Source organism: Phoca vitulina, unplaced genomic scaffold, assembly GCF_004348235.1.
Source record: "Phoca vitulina isolate PV1807 unplaced genomic scaffold, GSC_HSeal_1.0 scaffold1, whole genome shotgun sequence".
NCBI classification, from domain to species: domain Eukaryota; kingdom Metazoa; phylum Chordata; class Mammalia; order Carnivora; family Phocidae; genus Phoca; species Phoca vitulina.
The window spans coordinates 77,398,631-77,423,705 of NW_022589704.1; the positions used below are offsets into that span (position 1 = coordinate 77,398,631).

At 39.7% G+C, this 25,075-nt stretch overlaps 1 protein-coding gene across 1 annotated transcript in view; it reads left to right on the top strand.

Annotated features, from left to right (window-relative positions):
* The window catches only part of NEB (nebulin), a 195,348-nt gene that overhangs the window by 169,297 nt on the left and 976 nt on the right, over window positions 1-25,075 (top strand). Inside the window, exons 138-159 of the mRNA XM_032402834.1 lie at window positions 498-608; window positions 1,030-1,140; window positions 1,890-2,003; window positions 2,743-2,847; window positions 5,839-5,943; window positions 6,492-6,596; window positions 7,238-7,330; window positions 8,365-8,457; window positions 10,565-10,657; window positions 11,170-11,262; window positions 12,249-12,341; window positions 14,056-14,148; window positions 15,109-15,231; window positions 15,666-15,863; window positions 17,538-17,630; window positions 17,923-18,015; window positions 18,351-18,443; window positions 19,459-19,566; window positions 19,673-19,856; window positions 20,170-20,262; window positions 21,119-21,256; window positions 21,551-21,657. Coding sequence (XP_032258725.1) covers window positions 498-608; window positions 1,030-1,140; window positions 1,890-2,003; window positions 2,743-2,847; window positions 5,839-5,943; window positions 6,492-6,596; window positions 7,238-7,330; window positions 8,365-8,457; window positions 10,565-10,657; window positions 11,170-11,262; window positions 12,249-12,341; window positions 14,056-14,148; window positions 15,109-15,231; window positions 15,666-15,863; window positions 17,538-17,630; window positions 17,923-18,015; window positions 18,351-18,443; window positions 19,459-19,566; window positions 19,673-19,856; window positions 20,170-20,262; window positions 21,119-21,256; window positions 21,551-21,657 — 2,439 coding nt within the window. The remainder of the gene's footprint in view (window positions 1-497; window positions 609-1,029; window positions 1,141-1,889; window positions 2,004-2,742; window positions 2,848-5,838; window positions 5,944-6,491; window positions 6,597-7,237; window positions 7,331-8,364; window positions 8,458-10,564; window positions 10,658-11,169; window positions 11,263-12,248; window positions 12,342-14,055; window positions 14,149-15,108; window positions 15,232-15,665; window positions 15,864-17,537; window positions 17,631-17,922; window positions 18,016-18,350; window positions 18,444-19,458; window positions 19,567-19,672; window positions 19,857-20,169; window positions 20,263-21,118; window positions 21,257-21,550; window positions 21,658-25,075) is intronic.

The following is a 25,075-nucleotide window of genomic DNA, read 5'->3' on the forward strand; positions in this document are numbered from 1 at the left end:
CCTTATCTATTCGGAGATTAAAAATAATAAGTCATGATTATGAAAAGGGCCAAATTTGCATTTTGTGCCCTCAGGCTCTTCTTCCTCTGTGTTGTTATTTTCCCCTTACTTTTAATTCAGAAGCAAAATCTTGTTGCCTCAGGAGAGATGACAGTGGATTCAGAGTCTTGGTGGCACACATGTCCTTCCCCTTCCGCTGTCCTTCCCTGCTGTGAGGCAGATGGTGGGGCAGCCTCAGTTACAGTGCTGGACATATGAACGAGGAGCCCAACAGGCTTCTCAAATTCTGAGTCTCCTTGAGGCCATATGTTGTAGACAAAATATTTCCAGAACAACCAGACACCTTTCAAATGTGTGACCATTAGCTAAACTATGATCCAGTTAAGGGGTCATACATGGAAGGACAGTGTTGTGATTTTTTTTTCTTCCTAGGTGTGAGAAATAAGTTGTAATAAAGATCCTTTTTTTAATTTGTGTTTCCTTACTACTCACATTAGAAAGAATACAAGAGAGATTATGAAGAGTCCATTAAAGGCAGAAACCTGACGGGCCTGGAGGTCACACCAGCTTTATTACATGTCAAATATGCAACCAAAATAGCCAGCGAGGTAGCGTCCACTTGGTCTTTGTTATCGCTCTTGATCCCAATAATTGCACTAATGACACTCATCAGTGTGTTCCTTCTACCATTTTCATCACCATCTATCTAACTTTAGCGGGTTTCAAGTTGGGTTCACGTGTGTTTGGTATTACCACCTAATCTCTTACCCACGTTAATTCTTCTCATTTTTTACTTGAATACCTAATGAAATGTACTAGTTTCTTATCTGATATTTAATATTAACTGATGAAGCTTATACCCTGCCTTTATCATATCTTTAATCACTAAGCTGTAACTACTTAAAATTGGAGGTTTTGGTTTTTTTTTTTTTTTTTTGGTCTTTGTTTGCTTGTTTGGTTTGGCTCTTCACCTAAGAGGAACGATCCAGGCTTTCTTGTCAGTGTTGTTGCTTTTATTTTGTGATATAGAAAGAATACAGGAAAGATCTAGAGGAAAGCATTCGTGGGAAGGGTCTCAGTGAAATGGAAGACACGCCTGACATGCTAAGAGCAAAGAACGCCACTCAAATTCTCAACGAGGTAGGCCCACAGCGTCTTCTCCTCCCTAGCCAAGTTACAACAAAAAAAAGATATATTTTATTAACTGTTAAATAAAATATATCTCGGTGTGCCTGGGTGGCTCAGTCGTTAAGCATCTGCCTTCAGCTCAGGTCGTAATCCCAGGATCCTGGGATCGAGCCCCGCATCGGGTTCCCTGCTCCGCGGGAAGCCTGCGTCTCCCTCTCCCACTCCCCCTGCTTGTGTTCCCTCTCGCTGTATCTCTCTCTGTCAAATAAATAAATAAAATCTTTAAAAAATTATATATATATGTATATACATATACATACATATATATATATCTCGATTTCCGATGAGTCGATACTATGGTTTGCATCCAGTGGGTTTCGTAATCTGTTATTTATCTAATAGTATTTGATTTAACCATGATCCATTTGGTGTGCTCATTTAAATTACAACATCACATTGGAGTGTTATGCACCTAAGTTCAGTACTAGTTATGTAGCAAACCAGATTTAAAATGCCCTTTTTACTTTGATTTTCTAAGTAGAGAATGCTAAAAGTGGTCAAAAGGAAGCCTCACATGTGGACACAAGTAGAACAGTTTCCTAAAACAGGTTTCAGTGGCCACCACTGCATCTGACCACAGGGAATAGCAAAGGTGAACACTAGCAACCGAATAGTGGTATAGTATGTGGATTTACCGTCACTCTGTACATTGACTGCCTCGTCACGGAAGTTAGGTAACTCTTGTTTTAATGCTACTACAGAAAGAATATAAGAGAGACTTGGAGTTGGAAGTCAAAGGAAGAGGCCTGAATGCCATGGCCAATGAAACCCCCGACTTCATGAGGGCCAAGAATGCTACTGATATTGCCAGTCAGGTCAGTGCTACTATTCCATGTCAACCTTAATTTAGTTGTGATTACAAGGACACAGTGTTGTCCTTCTGTTATCTTACTTGGTTGATTAACAGTCCTATGTCTGTAGTGGCATTTTTAAACATCTGCCTGGTGGAAGCCATTCTGATAGAAAGAGCACAGACACTTCGTCCTGCCGCCTTTTCATTTGTCTTTCTGAGTCTATAGCCACAGAGGACATTCAGAGCAAAGGGGAGAAGTTGGAGAGCTTGAAGCTAGGACAGATTCGGACATCCTGGTCTTGTTTCTTAGTCAATACCCACCCCCACCCCCATTCGGCACCGAGAATTCCTTGCTTAGAACATTTTGGGAGTTCTTTCTTTCCCTTCTTCCAAGACCTAAATTTAAAAGGTAGTTTTTAACATCTCACATTATCTTTTGCTTATTTGTTCTGCTCCCAGCTCTTAATATGTGAACAATCCATACCTTAATAGGTGTTGATTATCTTGCTCCTTTCCCACTACTTCTCCCCTTCCCAGCCCCCGTGCCCAACTAGATAGTAAGTCTTTCAACAACTAGGACTCAACCTTTCTGAATCTCACTCTTTAGTATAAAGCTATAAACACAAGAGGAAAAAATATATGTTGAGTCTCAAATGAATGAATCTTTTTGGGAAAGAAATATTGACCACCTCGTAATCAAATGAAATCAACAAATATGTACATTATAAACATTCACCCAAGTGTTGGGTGTTCTTTTGCAGATTAAGTATAAGCAATTAGCAGAAATGGAAAAAGCCAATTTCACTTCTGTGGTTGATACTCCGGAGATCATTCATGCCCAGCAAGTCAAGAACCTTTCAAGCCAGGTAAGGACATTCATCGCAATATCACACATAGACCCCAATCATGAAGTCTTTCCATTAATACCTAAGTAGGCTCTTTCAAATCACAGTTTTGCCCAGTAACAGAGAAGGGATTCATCTGTGATGCAAGTTTGGGTCAGAGGTGAGGTTTCTGTATCAGAATTAAGACAGATTATATGAGGGAACTTTAAGGTACTGAAGAACTCTTACATGGTAGCATCTGTGTTAATGAATCAGTATTTTACCTGTAAAATCTCCTATAATGTGGATGTAAATTGTATGTGCAAATCAGGAAGGAACAAAGTAGACAGTCCATAATCTTCTTAACTAGATTGACCTATGTCATCCACAGCAACCACGCGATCTAACCCTGCTTCCTCTGTGAGGGATAACTCTGAGAAATGAGGGAAAGTATGATGTCCTTTATACAGCAGGATGTACCCCTGTTTGTTTTAATCTTCGGTGGTATCAGAGATCTGCAATTTATTTAAGTAGCTCCAAATTGTCTTCTGAGCAGTGAGTTATAAAGCCATAGTGACCTGACCAGGCTGTGCTTTATAAACACCTGGGAGTGTAGGTTTCCTGGCCCCACCCTGGAATTTTGAAGCTAGTAAGACTGATGTAGTCCCTGGAAATCTGTTTTTATTTGTTTGTTTGCTTCTTTGTTTTTGTCTTTTTAATATTCACAGGCGATCTCTCAGTGGCCAGTTGGGTCAGGGGAATCATGGATTTAAGTCCTTCATTAGCAATATATAATTTTATATCCTAAAATTAGACATAAAAAAATAGTTATCACTGGAGAATGGTTTATTTAAGAAACAGATATATTCAAATGGGAGAAATGAATCTTTTTGGGGGTGGATGGGGAAGCATTTTATTACCAGAATTATCTGGGCCCCAGACTACCATGTTGTGTTCATTGAAGGACGCCAACATTCTTGAGGCTGTGAGGGCTTGCCAGCCATAGAACCTTGAGCCTTTCCCATTGCTAATCTTTAAGGAAAACCTCAGAGCGCAGGCTTGTTCAAGGGAAGAATTAAGCCACTTTCTCTGTCCCCTTGGAGGTTTCCTCAGCCTAGTTCCTCAAGGCTTAAGATATGGCCAGGCAGATTTCTTCCTTCCCAATTTAGATTAGTATTTACCTTTGAGTGGTGTAGCAGTGCTGGTGCTTTCTACAAAATTGCTTCTCGGTTGCCAGTGAAAAGTATGTATTTTATAACTTCTGAGTCTCATACTGGGGGTTAATGCGAGCAGTGTGAATGGACCTACAAATTCAGGGTAATATACTACATACTTCCTAATGCCAGGGTTCTGGGACTCTTCACTCTCAGAACACCCCCAAGTTCCAAGTACAGACTAACCACTGCTCTTAGTGACTAGCACTAGCTCAGCAAACCAGTTATGGCAGCGGCTTTTGCTTAACCTTAAGAAAACAAAAGGAAAAGAAAAGAAAAAAAAAAGGAGGACAGGTCTTACTGCTTTCCCAGGACCATGGAACTGTTTACCTTACATTTGCATAACTAAGAGGAGTCATTCAGGTGACTTTTTCCTGAACTAGGAAGGTGGTGAACTGCTCTTTCCTTCCAGAAATCTTTGTTTTAACTGGCTTCCTGTTCAAAGTCTAGGCTGAAAATCTCTTACTGGTTAAAACGGCTTCTTTGTTGCCTTTGAGGAGATTAAATCTTTCAACACATAAATGTAATTTGTAATTTGTGTGTAATACAGTTTAGATGAAAGATGTAGAAAGAATAGTTTTATCCCCTTGCAAAAGTAGCTAGCCTTTCCTCAGCCCTCCACACCCAGACTTCCCTAAAAAGTGGGAGAAACTGGAGCTAAATAAAGCTGGAGAGAAAAGTGAAAGGACTTGGTGACAAGCAATAAAAAAAAAATCTGGCCCAAAGGTGGAGGAAGTGTGCTGCAAAGATTAAGGGAAGTGAACAGCTCAGTCTCGGGACCAGTGGCCCAGGTGTTGGGAGGAAGAGCAGACCTTTGTGCACAGTCTTCAGCCAGAGGCTAGGCAGAGTGGTGCCTAAATGGGGTGTCTCTCAATTGGATGGGGGACCACGATCAGGTGGAAGCTGGTGGCGCTGGCGGTGAAAAAACTCACCTGAGGCAGAACAAAGGAGGTAGAAGTTTGGGGCCTACAGTGCCGGGGGCGGAGGGCAGGACGGCAGAGAGGCAGTCTGCAAGGAGGTAGTGGCCGGGGACTGCTTTCAAAGGGGGAGGATGGGAAGGGATGGCGAGGTACAGAATCCTCCCCGTTTGGTAACTGCGCCTCGTTGGAAGTCACGCATTGGTCAGTTAGGGCTCACGGATATTTTGAGGTGGGTCGCCTCATGGGCTTTTCTACATTCCATCGCTCAAGCCTGTTTGCCTGCAGGCGGCCTCTGCGGGCAGGGGCAGGAAAGCCCGAGAACGGGACGGCTGGCCCAGAGCCATGGCTGGTCAGTCGGGCATAATGGCGGCCCCAGGTCTGTTTAGAGGGGCCTCCGGTGCTGTGGCACCTCCCTGCCGGGCCTGTAGCAGGAACCCCCAACCTGTGCAGAGCTCAGTGAAAATCGCCTCGTCACCGGTGAAGGCCAGCTTTACACGGCCTGCTGATGGCTCTTCACCCCCCTGCTTTTCTCTCCCTGCCTGGTGGTCGTCTGGCTCCTGGCTAAATGGCCCCATCCCGTTCACAGTAGACACCCCATCGCCCGGAGCCTGGTTGTCTGTCACCTTCCTCTGTGTGGACCAGCCAGCAGGGGCCTCCTCCTGCGCTCTTTGCCATGACAGTGGGTTTTATTAAATGCCCATGCTCAGTTCTCCCAGAAAGAAAAGACATGGAGCTCATTGACCAAGAGAGGGCTCTGCTTTACAACCCCCTAACGTCCACGAACAGTCCGAAAACTACAAAGGACTTTCCTTCTGCTGAGCAGGAACGGCGGTGGTAGGTCCCACTGGCCCATTTCCCTGTGGTGTTCACCGTCCTTATTTCTTGGAATCTATTCTCAGAAAAAGTACAAGGAAGATGCAGAGAAATGCATGTCCTATTATGAGACTGTTTTGGACACCCCAGAGATACAGAGAGTCCGGGAGAACCAAAAGAACTTCAGCCTTGTAAGTTTTTACTGACTCTAACACACAGCCCACAGATCCCTGGGATAAGGTGGGCATGGTGGCTGCCTCCGGGCATACACACTGGGCCTCCCCTCTGCAGGGGGCGGTGGGGCAGCCCTCCCCAACTCCCACCTGTGGCCCAGGAAACATGTGCTCCGTTCTTCTCCAAGATCACCTTGTATTCCCCAAATCATAGCCTAGAAGACCCACTGCTGCTTTGTCAGCGGCTTCTTGTCACCGTATGTGAACTATCTCCATCTTCCATTAGTGGTGACATCTGATATTTTCAAAATTAATTCAGGAAGGGATGCATTTTTTTAAAAAAAATCTAACTTGACACGTTACCATTTTTAGGGTTTTTAAAATTTTTTTTTTTACAAAATTCTTATTAAAGAGTTTCCCTTCGGCTATCAGACGATGATTATTGTGGCACAGACATTTGGTTTTTATCTTAATTTGGATTTTAACTTCCCTTGCACAATAGAGACAATTTAAAATATATTTTAAAATGTTGAAATCTTAACAAGATGTTTACTCTTTCTTCATAGCTCCAATACCAGTGTGACCTTAAAAACAGTAAAGGAAAAATTACAGTTGTTCGAGACACGCCAGAAATACTACGTGTTAAAGAAAATCAAAAGAATTTCAGCTCGGTATATTTACTATTTATTTTCCATTGAACGCTAACCTAATAATTCCATTCTCCTCCTTAAAAATATGCTAGCCTCATCTTGATTCAGACAATTAACATCTAACCTCCCCAGTTAATACTTGTGGTTATTTGTTAAAATTTCCCATGCTTTGCTCTAAAAACATCACTCCAGACGCCATTTGAAATAACACCTTAAATCTGCTAACAAAGTAACTTTTCTTTTTAATTTTTTTAATCCCAGAGCAGTAACATGTGTTGTCTTGCTCCGTGAAGATGGATTTCTTTTTGACATTGTGATTTCTTTTACTATCCTTCCCCAGAATAACTGACTTCACATTTCTTTAATGGATTTTGTGTTTCATATGGGAGAGGTCTTTTCAAATCACCATCGTCCCAGTTTTTCTCATCCTGTATTAATACATTATGATAATATTGAATCTCAAGATCTGGAGAGTTGTCCGTGTTGTACATATGGTTGGAATTAATGATGCTGACGTGGAAGACGTCAGATCCTCCGGCACACGGCTAAGAACATTCTCTAGTGTCTTGTTTTCACAGAAGCCATGTTTCCTAGTCTTCCTCCAGGAATTGCTGGGCTTTCCTTTCTTCTGTGTAACGTTGTCCTGATTCTGAATGCCCCAGGTTTTATATAAAGAGGACGTCTCGCCGGGAACGGCAATCGGAAAGACCCCTGAGATGCTGAGAGTGAAGCAAACACAGGACCACATTAGCTCGGTAAAGACACCCCCCGCCCCCCTACCAGAGACTCATCCGCTGCGTTTTCTGCCTTCCTTGGATAATTTACTTTGAGGGCTGAGCTGCACTCAGAATTGTTGTCTCCAGAAGCAGCTGAAGCTGCTGAAGTAGGTGCCTGTGGTGAGGGCCATCCCCCAATCAGTGCAGCCAGAGCAGGTGGCAGGAGGGGAGGTTACCTGTGGGAAACCGAGAGGCCGACGTCAGAGCAAACCAGAGCTGGACCGTGGTTCAAGCGGTCAAAACAGATTTTATGCAGGACTGTTGCAATAGGGGAAAGAGATCTCAGTATGAAACTGGGCTCAATTCCAAAGGAATTGCAAGGAAAAGTAAGATTTATAATCGGGGCGGGGGCAGGGTGGATAAAGAGACAGGGGGAGGATAGAAAATTTGAGAAAATGTCAGGGGTAAAGGAGGTTCTGGCTGAACCTACCTAACATGATTTTTGCTGGTGGCAGGCCAGGGTGACCAGATGTTGCCTGGTGGGGCTGGTGGGGTAGGGAATTTGGTCAGATATCAAGGGTGAACATGCCAAGGGTAGGGGGATTCTGGCTAAACTGACTTAGCAGGATCCTTGCTAAAATCAGGCGATACAAAGATAGACTCGGAAATCCAAAAGTTGAGGCCTATTTAGGAAGAAGATTCAGAGGACCCTGACTGAAGTTTAGTCAAGGAGAGACTCCTTGTCACTTGAAAGAAAATAGAATATGTTAAAGTCGAAAATTCGACCTTCCTGGGTATATGTTGTGAATGTATTTGTCCTAGCCAAACGAACTGTTGGGTATAACAACATCTGAGTGCACAGGAAAGGTGAGGGGCTGCAGTCTGAGTACGGACTCCCCCTCTGCTCCACCCCGAACGGACAGGAGAGAGACCAAGCATTGTCCTCTGACCTAGTGTCAAAATGGAGCCCTGTGCACACTAAGTATAGAGTTTGTATTATTTAAATTGTGACTTTACAAACTGCAGAGCTCCTAACCAAACACATGCACATGTTCCCATTTTTATACCTGCAGGTGAAGTATAAGGAAGCCATTGGACAAGGAATCCCAATTCCTGACCTGCCTGAAGTAAAACGTGTCAAGGAGACACAGAAGCACATTAGCTCGGTAATGGCCCATGTGCTCAGCACGCATTTGTGCAACCAGCCACCTCCCAATTGCTCCCTAGCTCTCTGTCAGCCCTTCTTCCCAGGCCTTAGGAATGGTGTAAACCTCTCTCCATCCTAGATAAGAAACCTCTGTCTTCACACCATCAAGGAGCAGAAGGGACTTGGCTTCTTGACTAATGATCATGCCTGCAGTTCCTAGAGTAAAAAGTGCCAACGGTAGTAATAAGGTTATCAGAATGATCTTGAGTTAAAAGATATAATCATAAAAATAACACAAAATATTATATATTATGTAATTATATATTAGATAATTGGCATATAAATTTTAATTTTATATAATGTACACAATTATATATATATATAACATACATATATATTACATAATATCATATGTAATATTTTGTGTTACTCCAGTGTATATATTTGCATGTATGTATATCTCAGGACAATTCTCCCCTGTCCAGGAAAACTCTAGGTTGACTTGTGAAGTCTCTGCAGCCTTCTCCTCTCCCTTTCAAGATCTCTTGCCCAATTTCCTCTACTGTCTTGCAAAGGCGGTGTACGTTTAAGGTGCTCGCTGTCCCACAATCTACCCACAATGACATACTCTATATTAAGCATGTTCTCTATGAGGAATTCCAGGCACCTGTGCATAGTGGATGTGTGTGTGGGGGGGTGTCCCTCACACCTTAAATAATCAGGTTAAGCATATGTTTCTCCTGACCTCTATCAGGTTAGCCCAGCCTCTGCTCCCCACCTCCCAACACACACACACACACACACACTCACTCACTCACTCACTCACTCACTCACACTCAGCTTTCCCATCCATAAGCACATTCTAAGAAATAGCTGGCTACTAGCAAGAGACCCTGTGGAGTTTGGGAAATAGTTTATGGCCAATAAAAGGTGAGGACCTTGGTCTTAGAGATTCTGCTGGTCACTGGAGGCCTCAAGTCTCATTTTGTTGCCATTAGGAGACACGTGGTATTTCTCTTGAACGTTACTCGTATTATTTAGATCTCTTTCTTGTTTCACTCTTTGCTTATACTCTGGCTTCCTTGTGGTACAAATTTCATTTAGGGTTTTGTGTCCACAAATCAAGAAAACTCTTTTAGTCACTTTTGATTGCAACTTCCTGTCTTTCTCTGGTTATGTTTTGTTCTGTTATCCATGATCTCGGTTCTGCTGCCTTGCTGGGTAAAGAAACACAAGTTTGTACTAAAACAGTAGATTTTTAAAGATCCCTCAAAGTTTCCCAGCAAAACAAAGATATCACCACTAGTTTGTCAGTGTTTAGGGGAGTTAATCTGTGACCTAAACCCCCTGCGTTGTTCATGTTGCTCCCCACCCCATGCTCAAGTACACCATTGACCAATTTATTTAAGAAGAATTCATTCATTCCTTTAGGCTGACAAGTCTTAACATTAAAGGGAAAGAAGGAAAAAGAAGGGGGCCAGAGGTTCAGGAAGTTCCTTAATCTTTTCATTAAAATTTATTGACCTTTGATACGACCCTAAAAAATAGGGACTTCCCTCAGTTTGAAAAACACCAGTTTACATGATCCAACAACCATCAGTAGAAATATCAAGGAAAGATGCTCTTTCTGAAAAATATACTTTTAAGTCTCCTTATATTAAGAGTACCTACAGACTAGGGGGCCCCTAGGAATTTTCAGTAGAAAATACAAAACAGAATTCCCAACCTTGAAGGAATAGAGTATCCCATGATTAGAAAATTTTAAACCAAGTAACCTATTTAATTAAGTACAAATCTACTGTGGACCTACTAATACTAAATGTTATGAAGTGGTTCGATTTTTCTCACTGTTGAATTTATTACTTTTTAATGCATTTTAGAAATGTTCTAAGTGTTGACAACAGAAAAAGCATAATTTAGTACCAAGTGTTCAAGGGTAGTAAAGTTATTTTTGAGGGGGGAACATAAATATTTGTGGAGTTTCTTTGCCTTCTTCCTTGAGTTTCATACTTGAAAGCTAGATTGTTTTTAGGAGTTTCCACCACGTAGCCCACAGATGTAGCTATAATCCAAAGGATTCATGGTCATTTCACCTTTTTGGCTTAGATTCTAATTATCTTCTACAGGTTATGTACAAAGAAAACTTGGGAACAGGCATTCCAACCCCTGTCACTCCAGAGATTGAGAGAGTCAAACGCAATCAAGAGAACTTTAGCTCGGTATTTACAAATATATCAAATTAGAAACTCAATTTCCCTACTTTTAAAAGTCTACCAGAATAACTCATTATCCTTTTTTAAAAAGTAACATCTTAACAATCCTGTGTATGTGTGTGGGCGGGGGGAGGAAGGGGTGTGTGTTATTACCTGACCAAAACCATCTGAATTTACAGAAGTGACTAGCTTTTCTGGTGGTACTTTAACATTTTTAGCGACTGACAAGTGTGAAAACTTAGATCTGAAATACTGTAAGTAGAATTAACACAAGATTCCTCATTATTATACTCATTTCCTATAACTCAGTGCTTTGTGTTGTACTTTTTTATCCCCAGAATTAGCATGGTAGAGTTCATCATTAAAATTGTGAAGAAAAAGTAAAAGCATTATCCTTACTAAATATTACTCACTAAAAGACTCCCTCTTCACACAAACTACCTGCCCCTAATTTTCTCCCTTCCTTAATCTTTGTGCCTGTTTTGAATGTCTTCTGGGTACTTTCTTGTATCTCACAGGTTTTGTACAAAGAAAATTTGGGGAAAGGAACCCCAACACCTATCACTCCAGAGATGGAGAGAGTCAAACGCAATCAAGAGAACTTTAGCTCGGTATTTCTTAGGGGGCAAAAAATAAAATCCCTTAATTCTTATTTAAAATAATATTTTTAACACATTACAAACATATTATTTTTTTCCCTGTAAAATTACTAAATTCATATAATGAAAATAATGATACCAAATATTACCTCAGTTTTCAACCCAAATCTAATTTAGTATTTACTTGAGTTCTGGTGTGAAATTTTAACTGTTTTCCCTAAAACGTAACGATAGATCACTTTCCTTAAAAACCCGTAATATTCAGTGTTTGTTTTTTTCCCCTCAAACCCTCCTTTAATAACAGCAGGTGTTTCTAACTGCTGTGACGCATGTCAAAAGTAAAAATCTAACATCCCTTCAAAAGGTCAATGTTAACTAGAATTTTATTTGTGCTTATTCTGGCTCTGTTTGATGTATTTTTTGTGTTTGTAACTTTTTGTAAAAGAATGTGATTCTTAAATATTTTCGTTCAAGAGATGGCAGAGCAATTTACAGTTAAGTCAGAAATGTGGCTCAGCTGTTTTTTGTATACCATGTAAGAGAAATGAGCTTCCCTTTGGAATAATTTAAGGATCATTGAAAGCTAATGTTTATTTAGCTTTTAGTATCTATTAATATTTATTTTATTCCCCCAAACCTCTCTCTCTTTCTCTCTCTCTGGTTCCTTAATTTAGAGTTACCAACAACTCATTATGGATATTAATTTCAATTAACTTGAACACTCTTTGATAAGGTCTCATCCTTCTGTCTTTGAGAGAAGACCTCTATTACTAAGTGACTCCTGCCTGTGGCCCGGCAACTGCGTCTTTATCACTGCCACTCAGAGACAGACATCGCCCTGTGTGTGACTAAACGTCACAGTTGTTCTATTACTTGAGGTTGTTTAGGCCTATTTTATGCCATTATGAAAACGAAAATACTTTTAGGGGCTGCTTTGAAGATCAGGTTACCCAGAAGATGGGTCCAAGCTGATGTGACTGTTGGTTTTGTGCACACAGATTTTGTACAAAGAGAACTTGAGCAAGGGGACCCCCATTCCTGTCACTCCTGAGATGGAGCGAGTCAAACGCAATCAAGAAAACTTTAGCTCGGTATTCAGGAGAAAGCTCCTTTAATTCCATATTTAAAAAAATAATAATTTTCTAAAAAACAAACTTCTATTAGTCCCTTTAAAATAATCAATTTAACATTTTTAAAATTTCGTCAACTGAATTCTGTTTTCCACGTCATTTACTTACCATTTGATTCTAACATTTTATATCTTCCGTAATAGTCCCTTAAAACTTTTAATTGGTTCCTTTCCTTCTCTTTTCAACTTTTATGTTGCTGCTGGGACTTTTGAAGTTCACTGATGTCCAAAAAACCCAAACACTGTAGCTATTATTTACTTGGGACTCTTCTTCTCTAAGATGTTTCTGGGTTAGCGTAGCTCGAAGACACAGTACTCGAGGCCACATGTAGAAATAGTGGCTCTTGATTGGGAATGGTGGTTGCCTTAACCTAGATCCTGTCTGGATAAACACAGGACAGAAAAAGAAAGTAGCTCAGTGTTGGAACCCAAAGCAGCCTTGTCTTGATATTGGTGCTAAACAAGCCATTCCATGAATAGAAATCCAGACCTTCTGATTTCTTTTAAATATACAAATCAGATAATAAATTTATATTTAATGTTACTTTTTATTTTATTAATATTGTTGAAAAATTCTGTAATAGTCTGTGAAACTTCTGTATAAGGATCTTAAGAGTTACTTATACCTGAGATAGAAAATCAAATGTCAATAGTAAAATTTAGCTGGATTTTTTTGGGCAGGGGGCGGAGCAGGTTTGATCCAAAGTGGTTTTTAATTGTGAGTTCAAATATTTTCAGGACGTTTGATTCTTCCACAGTAACTTTCTTTGGTCCCACTGTCTTTTGGTTTTGTTTTGTTTTGTTTTCCTTTGTTTTTAATTACTATTCACTAACAACCTTTCAACTTTGTTAAATTGTCAATGTAAATATCACTTTTTGGAATGTTCACTGTTTTCCCTGTGGGATGATGATGATGATGATGATGGTGGTGGTGGTGGTGATTTTGATGATGATTTCTTCTTTTGGAAGAATTAAGGTTTGCATTAATTTTCAAAATTGTATGTTAATTATTTTCTTCTATATTAGAGTAAGTATTATTGATATTTATATCTGAGATCTTAATGATCCTGATGATCCTGGACAGTTTTTTTTTCCTAAGTAACCATTTGTATTCATTGTTACACAAGTTGCATTTAGGCAAAATTGTCCAGGGGTGCATAGAGCTTTTAAGATTCCATGGGAAATAAATAGTACTATGTATTAAAACATTAACTTTCAGACTTGACCACCTCCACAACTTGAATATACTCAAAAAAGACCAATTTTGCTATACTGCATAGATTTGGTGGGTTTTAAATATCTGTTATTCTGCAAAACAGATGTTCTATGTAGATAAGTATTTGCCAATCTAATTAAAAAATAATTTTTCTGTTGTACACTAAGCACTTCAGTGCTCTTATGAAATTGTAGTTTTTTCCTTAATTCCCAACACAGGAAACAAACCTTCAGTATAAATGAGTTAATAGTAAGGTGAATATCAAATACACTGGCACTTTAGCTAAGGAAATACGGAGCATATCGTCATCCCGATCTGTGTTTGAAGAGACAGGTTGACTTGGTGAATTTGTCTTTCCTGTTTGATGTCTGTAGTGTCATATTAGGGTCCCTACAGGACAGATGAAAGGGCTGTTTGGACTGCTATTGTTTTTTTCTGGATGCTTTCTTGTGTTGTACAGGTGTTGTATAAAGAAAACCTCGGGAAAGGGATCCCAATTCCCATCACTCCAGAGATGGAGAGAGTCAAACACAATCAAGAGAACTTTAGTTCGGTATTTAAAAGAAAAAAAAATCCCTTTAACTATTTTTAAACCAAAAATTAATGGCTATATTTTAAATCTAATCAGCTTATCCCAATAAAAACTCTGACATGTCTTGTTCACAACTTAATGCTGCCATCTCCTGTGAATCCATTTCCCCATTTTGGTTAAACATTAATACCATCATTTGACTTTTTTTTAAAAAAAAGTGTTCAGTATATATCCTAGCCTTTAAAAACATAACCTTCTTAGTGTCTAAGCACCCACATTTATCCTGCTTTGGCAAATTTGATCTGGATGTAAAGCTTACAAAAATGTATTTAGCAAAGATCAGACTCTTGGCTTACTTCCTGTTCTAACCTTCTCTGTCCCTACTGGTATTCGTACAGATACTGTGAAGTTTCTTTTTTTTTTGCATCTTGTCATTGCTCTCCATTTGCTTTAAAAATAATTAATTCCACCCAATATGTTCGCCCAAACTAAAAATTAAATACTTGGACTTCTTTTGAAAGTCAACAAAAGAAGTTTTGTGCACATGTATCTTTATGTATACAATGTTTATAAAAACCCAAATATCCTTATATGGTTTATTAATAACATTTCCAAATCGAAAATAACTTCCTTGGTTCTCCTTTTGTCTCTTACCCTTTTTAATTCTTTCTCTTCCTCATAACAAACTGGGGGAGGGGGGTACTAATTGTTCCCTTTCATGGTGCACTATTGCTCGGCGCTGCAGAGGTTAATTCAAACAAAAGTAACAAAACTTTCCTTTCCTATCTCAGTTTTTTGCTGCTCCTTCCTGCATTCCCTTACTTATGTCTTTAGGCTCCTACAGGTTGGATCTAGAAGCTTCTGGTATTTCCCTTCCTCCTACCTATTCTCTTCCTCTTTGCCCTTCTTCTCCCCACTTCTCCACAAAAGGGGAAAGTGGTTGATCGCTCTTTTTGTTCTGGATGCTTTCTTATCATACAGGTGCTATACAAGGAAAACCTGGGGACAGGAATTCCAATCTCCATCACTCCTGAGATGCAGAGAGTCAAACACAATCAAGAAAACCTTAGCTCGGTATTTTGGAAAGAAAGGGAAAAAGAAGATGCCACTTAACCTCATAATTATATAATACTTAACATTTATTCCTTTTTAAAACCCACTACCCTTCCTTTGTTTCTAATATACCTCACTTAGCAAAAGGACAATACTTTTTGCATTTTTATGTTACTGCTATGGATTCAACTTTTTAAAACATTTTAGTTAATTCTGATAGCGATTACATCTGGTATTTTAAAATATATATATTTTTAATTTGCTTGGATAACAACAAAACTGAGTTCTAACAATCTCAAACCCCCATGTGATTGTTGGGAGGCACTGTACTCCTAGAAATGACAAAATAACATGAATAACTGTCAGCGGTTCCCCAGCAGCTGAGGTCCTTGCTGCCTAGAGACTCTGCTTCCCAGCCCAACCATGGCCGCCATTAAAGTAGTTTGTGGCAGCTTGCCAACCTGTAACTCCTGGCTCCCTGGACTACTGAGTCATTTGGTGACAAGGAAGTTGAACTCACACTTAAAATCTTACAACAAATTAAATGTTACCTAACTTTTTTTTTTTCTGGATGCTTTCTCATCACACAGGTGTTGTATAAAGAAAATATGGGCAAGGGAACCCCTATACCTGTCACTCCAGAGATGGAGAGAGTCAAACACAATCAAGAAAATATTAGCTCGGTACTTTGGCAAGAAAAGAAAAAGCTACTTCTTTAATGATTTAAAATAATACTTATTAATCCTACTTTTTAAACAAATTTTGTGAATTTTGTTGATCTCATTTATCCTTCTCTCCTAGAAGGCTACTCTTAGCTTTAACCCCGTAATAACAAGAATGCTTTAATCTATAAAGTTCTAATATCAGGAAGTAACAGATTTTCCAATAAAATGTCCTTCCGCTCATCTGCCCCCGAACTTACTCTCTATCTATCCTCAAGGTCTCTATTTTACATACTCCTGAAATTTGGGGGGTGGCATGATAGGTATGAGAGCTCTTTCTGGAAAATTGGAGTTGTGATCTTGTTCTGTTTTTGCACCTATGACTTTAGGTTCTAACTTACCCTGTTAGATTTAGACAAAGAGACCTTGGGAAAAAATAACCCCTGATCCTCTCCTCCAAGGATAATGACATTTCTGTTCCATTTGGTATTTATTTTAGTTTGCTTGGATAACAACAAAATCGAGTTCTAACAATCTCAAATTCCTCATGTGATTGTTTGGAGGTACTGTGCTCAGAGAAATGAAAAAATTAAGATCCACTAGTTTCAGAAAATGATTTATCAATTTACTTAAAAATGAAGTGTCACTTGAACTGTTTTTGCTTTACCAACTTAAGTTTTTTTTTTTTTTTTTTTTTATTCATCGTGGTCTCTGCTAACTTTATAGACCACTTCCTGTAAGCCTGTGCTCTGTGACATGATACATGTTTATAATTTACCAGGGGGTTGGGATTTGTATGGGGAAGATGTTAGCTCCCGTTAGGAAGAACCTGGTGGCCCTCCACATCAGCGCTGTCTGCAGCTTTCTCCAACACTAGAGAGCACTGCATCAGAATCACCCAGAGCATTTGTTAGACTGCTGGGTGCTGTCCCCACAGTTTCTCATTCTGTAGGTCTGGTGTGGGGCCAGAAGATTGGCAATTCTAGCAAGTGCTCAGGTGATGCTGACCTTGCTGTTCAGGGACCCCACTCTAAGAACCACTACTTTAACAGAATTCTTTCTCTTGAATGACATTTCCCAAACCTCCCGTGTCCCCATGAATGACACTGAAGGGAGACACTGAGGTAAAGGATGTATCATGATGCTAGTGATATAATTGCTGAAAACGTTTTTCTTTACTGATAAGTTTGGTGAACTAAAGCAGGAGGCAGAGCACAGATAATGGCAGGGGAAAGAGTAGGAGGAATCTTTGGTTTTGGGCCCACAATTTTATGGATGTGTCTATATGAGTTTAAGTGCTGCAAGACAGGCCAGTCACCTGCTGCCATATAGGGAGCAGCTCCACCTTCTCGGTGTCAGTCAAGCACATTCCCCTAAGTCCTGTTACAAGATGATCTGTCTGGTGCTTGAAATGCATAGACGTAAAATAAAGGCCTTCTCTCATCCCTTTTGGGCACCCTGCAAGTTCTGTCTTGCAGTCTGCCAGGATTTCAGGGCACGGTCCTACCCTGGAAATGTGTGTCTTGCTATAACTACACTCAACTTCGTTTGGAAACATACTCCTTTCCACCTAACCTTATTGCCCAAATGGTCTGGCACCCTGAGCCTCATAACAAATTATCTATTCCGTTTAATCTTTTGGTAACTGTAATTTTTTTTTCTTTTTGCCTTTTTGGATCCATTGAACCCGCGTAGGTTTTGTACAAAGAAAATGTGGGGAAAGCGACCCCAACCCCTGTCACGCCAGAGATGCAGAGAGTCAAACGCAATCAAGAGAACATTAGCTCGGTATTGTCTTGAGAAACGAAAGTGCTTTTAATTTTGCAAAGTAACCCCTGCAGTTTGGCCTGCTCCTAACTCCATCCCAGGTTAAAAACAAGCAAAATGCCGGTTTTTTAGAATTCCCTGTAAATGATATACTACACTTACTATTGCCATTAACTTTTTAAGCTTTCTTCTTGAGAGCTGTTCTCATTCATGTAACAGATTAAACATGGAGTTTTCTCCCCCAAATGCATTATGTTTAATAGTCTGAATATTGCCTCTTCATGATTTTCGGGTCCAACTTTGTATCTCACAGGTGTTATACAAAGAAAACTTGGGGAAAGCGACCCCTACACCCTTTACTCCTGAGATGGAAAGAGTCAAACGCAATCAAGAAAACTTTAGCTCGGTATTTTGGAGAGGAAAAAAGAAATTGTTACACATTTAATAAGCCTGGCAAATATGGTTATATCACTAATTTATCTCACAGTTTTCCCAAAACTTTCGTTTATTTTTAAAAATTCTTCTTTACCCACTTAAAAAAGATAAACCAACCCCACCAGTTCAACCTGATTTAATTCTTTCTTCATCTTGTGCTTTATATAATAACATTTTAATGGCTTTATCTTCCTGACGTGTTTCTTATAGAGTGTGATATAATTGAGCCATAACACCAGCTAGATGATGGTTTTTAGAACTGGTTTTCTGCTCTCTGATGTCTGGATGCTCTCTTGGCTCCTCTAGGTATTATACAAAGAGAATATGAGAAAGGCAACTCCGACACCTGTTACTCCAGAGATGGAGCGAGCTAAGCGCAACCAAGAAAACATTAGTTCGGTATTGTCTAGGATTAAACACAGGAGTAGTGCAATGACTTGGAAAATAACATTTTAACATCATATAAACACGCGTTTCTCATTCAACTGGGAAGCACACTAAAATGAAAAAACGAAATGCAACATCTTGAAAAATAACATTTTAACACCATAAAAATGTGCACCTTAATTCAACTGAAAATTTACATTAAAATTAACACAACTGTGCTTTTAAATTCCAAATGATCATACTAAGAAATAACAATTGCCAATGTTTTCTCTTCCTTTTATTTTACTGGGGGGGGGTAGTCTTACATAACCAACTGTAACAAATTGACTTCCTAACATCCTCAATCTTCTGCTCTCCTTTATTTTTAAGGTACTCTATGAAACAGGTAATTCTCTGATATGGATGCCTTCTTTGGCTTTGATATTTTGGGTTTTTCATGTCTGGCGGACTTTGATTTCTGTATTAACATTGGTTTATGAAATCTGGGCATAAACCTATGAAAATGATCACTTGTTGAAAAGGATAGTTGTTTTGGAGCATCTGGCTGGCTCAGGAGAGCATGTGACTCTTGACCCTCAGGGTCGTGAGCTGGAGCACCATGCTGGGTGTAGAGATTACTTAATTAATTAATTGAACTTTAAAAAATTTAAAAGGATAGTTGTTTTGAATGTCAGAATCCCATCTAGTGCCAAATACCATCCAGTCTGCTGGTGCTGCAATTCCTAGCAAATTCCAGAGACCACTTTCTTCCTATCCTCTTTGAAATTCTGTGCCTTGTCTCCTTTGAAAATGAAAGTTACATTTTCAAAGTCAAAAACATGTCCCTTTTCTCCTGATGAGAGCCCTGCCCATTCGTCCTCATGCTTATCTGTTCTGCTATTAGTCAAGGGTATCACTGGGTCCTTTCAGATGACTCAAGCTTCCCTCCCTGGCTACTTTTATCTCCATGTGTTGGAAAAGTTTTTGAGGCTTCAGAATTAGAACAGTACCGTGACCTGTACTTAATTCATGGTCTCTCCTCTATCAGGTTCTTTATTCTGATAGCTTCCGGAAACAAATACAAGGCAAAGCTGCCTACGTCTTGGACACTCCAGAGATGAGACGGGTGCGGGAGACCCAACGCCACATCTCAACGGTGAGTCAGAAATTCTTAAGGATCAATTGGCCAGTCTGCTGGATCATGTGGAAAAGGAAATGATCACACCATCATATTTTCATAAAATCAACTCATGAAATTTCAGGTGAAATATCATGAAGACTTTGAGAAACACAAGGGTTGCTTCACACCAGTGGTGACGGACCCTATCACCGAACGAGTAAAGAAGAACACACAGGACTTCAGTGACATTAACTACCGAGGTATTCAGAGAAAAGTGGTAGAGATGGAACAAAAACGGAATGACCAGGATCAGGAGACCATTACAGGTATATGAGCCCTGGGGGGCGGGGGCGGGGGGATCAACTCTAAGGGGGTAGAAGAACAAGAGTGGCATTACCCACAGGAAGCTAAAGGATAAAGTACTTCAGCCTGTGTTTTCATCAGCTGTAAAAGCAAACTGTTCTTTCACAGCTTGCAAAGCTGGTATCTTTCCTACCTTATGCTTTGTTCTCGGAGAAGTCATGACCAGAAATAAGCTAAATTAGTGTTAGTCCTCCTGTGGTTAAGTTCATGCCTTGCTTTCCAAGTTACTAGGAGTCCTCCAGAAACATCTGTTCTGATCCTTGATCTCACTTGCAGGTTTCCGTGTCTGGCGTACTAATCCTGGCTCAGTGTTTGACTATGATCCAGCAGAAGACAACATTCAGTCACGAAGCTTACACATGATTAATGGTATGTTATAGCTAACAGCATGAAGGTCACCATTTAATGGGCTCAGGTCAATGACCTCTAGGAAACTATAGTTTTCAGTGTTCTGAGTTGTCCTTCTTGCTGACTAGTGGGACAGTATCATTTCTAGGCAAATTTAAGTCAGGGAAAGATTGTCTCACCGCCTCTGTGTAAATCTTCAGGCCCCATTTATTACCATTTTGTTTCTGAAGAAGAAAAAGTAGTACATCTTTCTATTGGAGAAATAATGAAAAGAAAAAAACATAAGGAAAGGGAAGAGAATGAATGTGACCTTTGGCAACTTTCTGAAAACTCTGTCTTCAAGGAAGACTGTTAATTCAACAAAAGCCACATGCCTTTATGCCTTCTTTTCCTGTTAAATTGTAGAATAATATGTAGTGCTTGTCCTTAAAGGATTTATACTCTAGTCTGCTGATGGAGAGAAGTAAATCAGTGGTTACACTCTGACATGTGCAGTTTTAAAGGTCTGCACACACATTGTGGGAACTCAAGTAAAGGGCATCTAAATTAATCTGGAAGTGAGGGAGGACTTTCTGGAGAAGTTGAAGGTGGAGTTTGAATGTGAATTTTTGTGAGCCAGGAAAATGGGCAGGGTGGAGGGAAGGAGTTGTGGTCCAAGACAGACTCTGGGATTTGAAGCCTGGCTGTTACTATTTAGCAGTTACATGACCTTTGGTAAGGTACTTCAGCTGTCACGTGTAAATGAGGATGGCAACCATACACATAGGGTTTCGAGGCTTTAATTCATGGGAGCCTACTGAAAACCTATGCCTAGCAATCAGCGTACTCCCACCGCGCACCACAGAGACGGACTCATGCATGCCCACCCTTCCCCCAGCGCAAGCGCAGCGCCGGGGCCGCTCGGCCAGCGCGCTGAGCGTCAGCGGCGGCGAGGACAAGTCCGAGCACTCAGAAGCCGCCGACCAGCGCCTCTCCACCTACAGCGACGGCGGGGTCTTCTCTGCAACCTCCTCAGGTACAAGTGGGCTGCCCGCCAGCTTGCTGGGTTACAGGTGCAGATGCTTTGAGTTAAAAACAGCAACAACAATAACAAAAATCTGGATCATTTCTCCTGATGAGAAAAGACTAGAACTGTGGAGAGGTACATGAAACCAGATGTTTCATTTTCATTAATTTAATTAGAGCCTCCTTTCTTGGAAACCATTCTTTTTAAGTTAGGGGACAAGAGAGCACTGCTCAGCTGTTTAACACAGATGAAATGATGTCTAGTCATTTTTCTTTTTACAAACTACTTCCCCCCACCTTTTAGCTTACAAACACGCAAAGACCACGGAGCTCCCACAGCAGCGATCATCTTCAGTTGCCACGCAGCAGACAACGGTGTCCTCTATCCCATCGCACCCGTCTACTGCCGGGGTAAGCAAACGTACTCTAAGGCTATTATCATTAAATATGGATTTAGCAGGGGAATAGATATGAAAATAGATGAGGCCCAGAAATGGATCCTAAACGAATTACAGATCAACAGGGGAAAAAAAAATCAAAATTGTAAAATACCACAGAGAAGTAGAGACTAATTTTATAATATTGGGGAGAGGAAAGGGCCTTCCTCAGCAAGTTCTAGAACCTAGGAACGTGAAAGACTGCATATTTGACCATAAAATTTTAAATGTTTTTATAACAAAAAGAAACATGTCAAACTGGGAGAAAATATTCACAGCATTCATAACACAAAGATTTATATCTAAAAAACCTAACACTCAAAAATTCATTGGCAAATTATTCCCCTTCCGGTCAAAATAAGAAAGACCTGGAAGCAAACGAATAGACAACTTACAGCAAGAGAAATAGAAACAGCCAGCAAAAAAGATGTCCACCATAACTGCAAACCAGGAGTATGCAAATTAAAACAATAAGTATTATATTAGAACGTTATTATGGTAGTGAATTTTTTTAAAAAAATGCACATACCATTTGACCTACTCCTTTCACCTTTAAAAGCTTTCTCTGAAATACCTGCCTAAAGACAAACATTAGGGGATTAGTGTAAGAAAAAATGGTTAACAAATGTCCAGAAGTATAGAAATGGCTAATTTGTGATCTTACTAAAATACAGAATTCTCTGTAGCAGTAAAAAAAGTACGAGATCTATATAAATCTGTATATATAAATCTATATCTAGATCTCTATAAATCTATATCCATATAGATTTATATGGAAAAGCCCTGAAGCTATATTAAATGGAAAGAATGGGTCAGAGTATTAATCACAGTAATTGTTTCACATATGCAGGGAGGAAGGGGAAACCTGTCCTCAAATACGAATATATGTATGTGTCTTTCAGAATGCTCGGAAAAAATTATGCAGGTTACATTCCAAATTACTAACCAGTGCCTGCTCCTCTGAAGGAAATGTGGGCACTTTTATTTTTGTCTACAAATTGTTAGCAATTTAAAAAATTTTATTTTGCTGTTGTAAAAACATTTTTAAGTGTTCAATACATTCTTGTGCACTATAGATTCAAGCTTGTGTACAGATCTCTAAAGATCTCCAGGACAGCAGATCTCTAGAGCTTATTCATATTGCTTAACTGAAACTTTAGGCTTATTCATTAGTAACTCCCCATTTCCCCTTTCTACCATGTTATATTTTGTTTTTGTTTTGTTTTGTTTTAACATGTGGAGGATAGCTTTTAGAAACTTTACTAGTATGCTCCCAAATTCCCAGGGTGAAAGATACATGCAATACCGCTTTCTCAGAAGGGAAGAAAAGGCCATATACAAAAAAAACACTTTTTCATATACAGTTTTATGAATATATTATTAACATACCATTAAAGTCATCATTTGAAGTGTACAGGTCCACTGACTTTATTTCATTTATTCAACCACTACTACAATCATTATAATAACATTTCATCACCCTAAAAAAACCCCTTGTACTCATCAAGTCAATCCCCTTCCTGAGCCTTTCCCTCCCCCACCATCCAATCCAAGGGATCCACTAATATGCTTTCTCTCTTTGCCTATGCAAGACATTTTATATAAATGAAATCACACAATATGTGGTCTTTTGTGACTGACCTCTTTTACTTAATGCTCTGAGGTTCATCTAATTGTATCATACAGCAGCAACTCATTCCTTTTTATTACTAAATATTCCATTGTAGGGAAATTCCACCCTTTTTTCCTTCATTCGTCAGTTGGTAGGCATTGGGGTTGTTTCCATTTTTTGGCTGCTATAAATGATACTGCTGTGAATTTGGATGTACAAGTTATTGTGTAGACCTGTTTTCATTCTTCTTGGGTATATACATAGGACCACAATATTATAACTCTGTATTTAACATGGGAGGAACTTGCAAAAACTCTCTTCCAAGTGGCTGCACCATTTTACATTCCCATCAGCAGTTTATAAAGTTTCTCCACATCCTCCCCAATACCTGCTATTGTTTCTTTTTATCACCATTCTAGTGTGTCATGTGATATTTCATTGTGGCTTTCTCTGATGACTAGTAATGCCAAGTATTTTTTTCATGAGCTTATGGGCTATTTGTACATCTCCTTTGGAGAACTGAGATCCTTTGCCTCCTCTCCCACCTTTTTCCAGTACTGAATGGTAGGAGTTCCTTATATTTTCTGGATGGTAATCCCTTACCAGATATACGATTTGCAAATATTTTCTATTTTGTGAGTAGTCTTTTTATTTTCCTGGTGGTGTTTGCACATTCTCTTTTGTGCAACTTACTCCACAAATTTAAATCATAAGAGATCTTAAAATTAGGCATTTGGGGACATATCACGTAAAGGGCTAGTATCCAAAATCTTTAAAGAACTTATCAAACTCAACACCCAAAGAACAAATAATCCAATCAAGAAATGGGCAGAAGACATGAACAGACATTTCTACAAAGAAGACATCCAAATAGCCAACAGAAAAAGTGCTCAACATCACTCGGCATCAGGGAAATCCAAATCAAAACCTCAACAAGATACCACCTCACACCAGTCAGAATGGCTAAAATTAAGTCAGGAAATGACAGATGTTGGCAAGGATGTGGAGAAAAGGGGAACCCTCCTACACTGTTGGTGGGAATGCAAGCTGGTGCAGCCACCCTGGAAAACAGTATGGAGGTTCCTCAAAAAGTTGAAAATAGAGCTACCCTACGACCCAGCAATTGCACTACTGGGTATTTACCCCAAAGATACAAATGTAGTGATCCGAAGGGGTATGTGCACCCCGATGTTTACAGCAGCAATCTCCACAATAGCCAAACTATGGAAAGAGCCAAGATGTCCATCGACAGATGAATGGATAAAGATGTGGTGTGTATACACACACACACAATGAAATATTACGCAGCCATCAAACTGAAATCTTGCCATTTGCAACAACGTGGATAGAACTAGAGGGTATTATGCTAAGTGAAATAAGTCAATCAGAGAACGACAATTATCATATAATCTCACTGATATGAGGAATTTGAGAAACAAGACAGAGGATCATAGGGGAAGGGAGGTAAAAATGAAACAAGATGAAACCAGAGAGGTAAACAAACCCTAAGAGACTTAATCTCAGGAAACAAACTGAGGGTTGCTGGAGTGGAGTGGGGTGGGAAGGATGGGGTGGCTGGGTGATGGACATTGGGGAGGTTATGTGCTATGGTGAGCGCTGTGAATTGTGTAAGACTGATGAATCACAGACTTGGACCTCTGAAACAAATAATACATTATATGTTAAAAAAAAAAAGTAGGAAAGGAAAAATGAAGAGGGGGAAATCAGAGGGGGAGACAAACCACACGAGATTACGGACTCTGAGAAACAAACAGGGTTC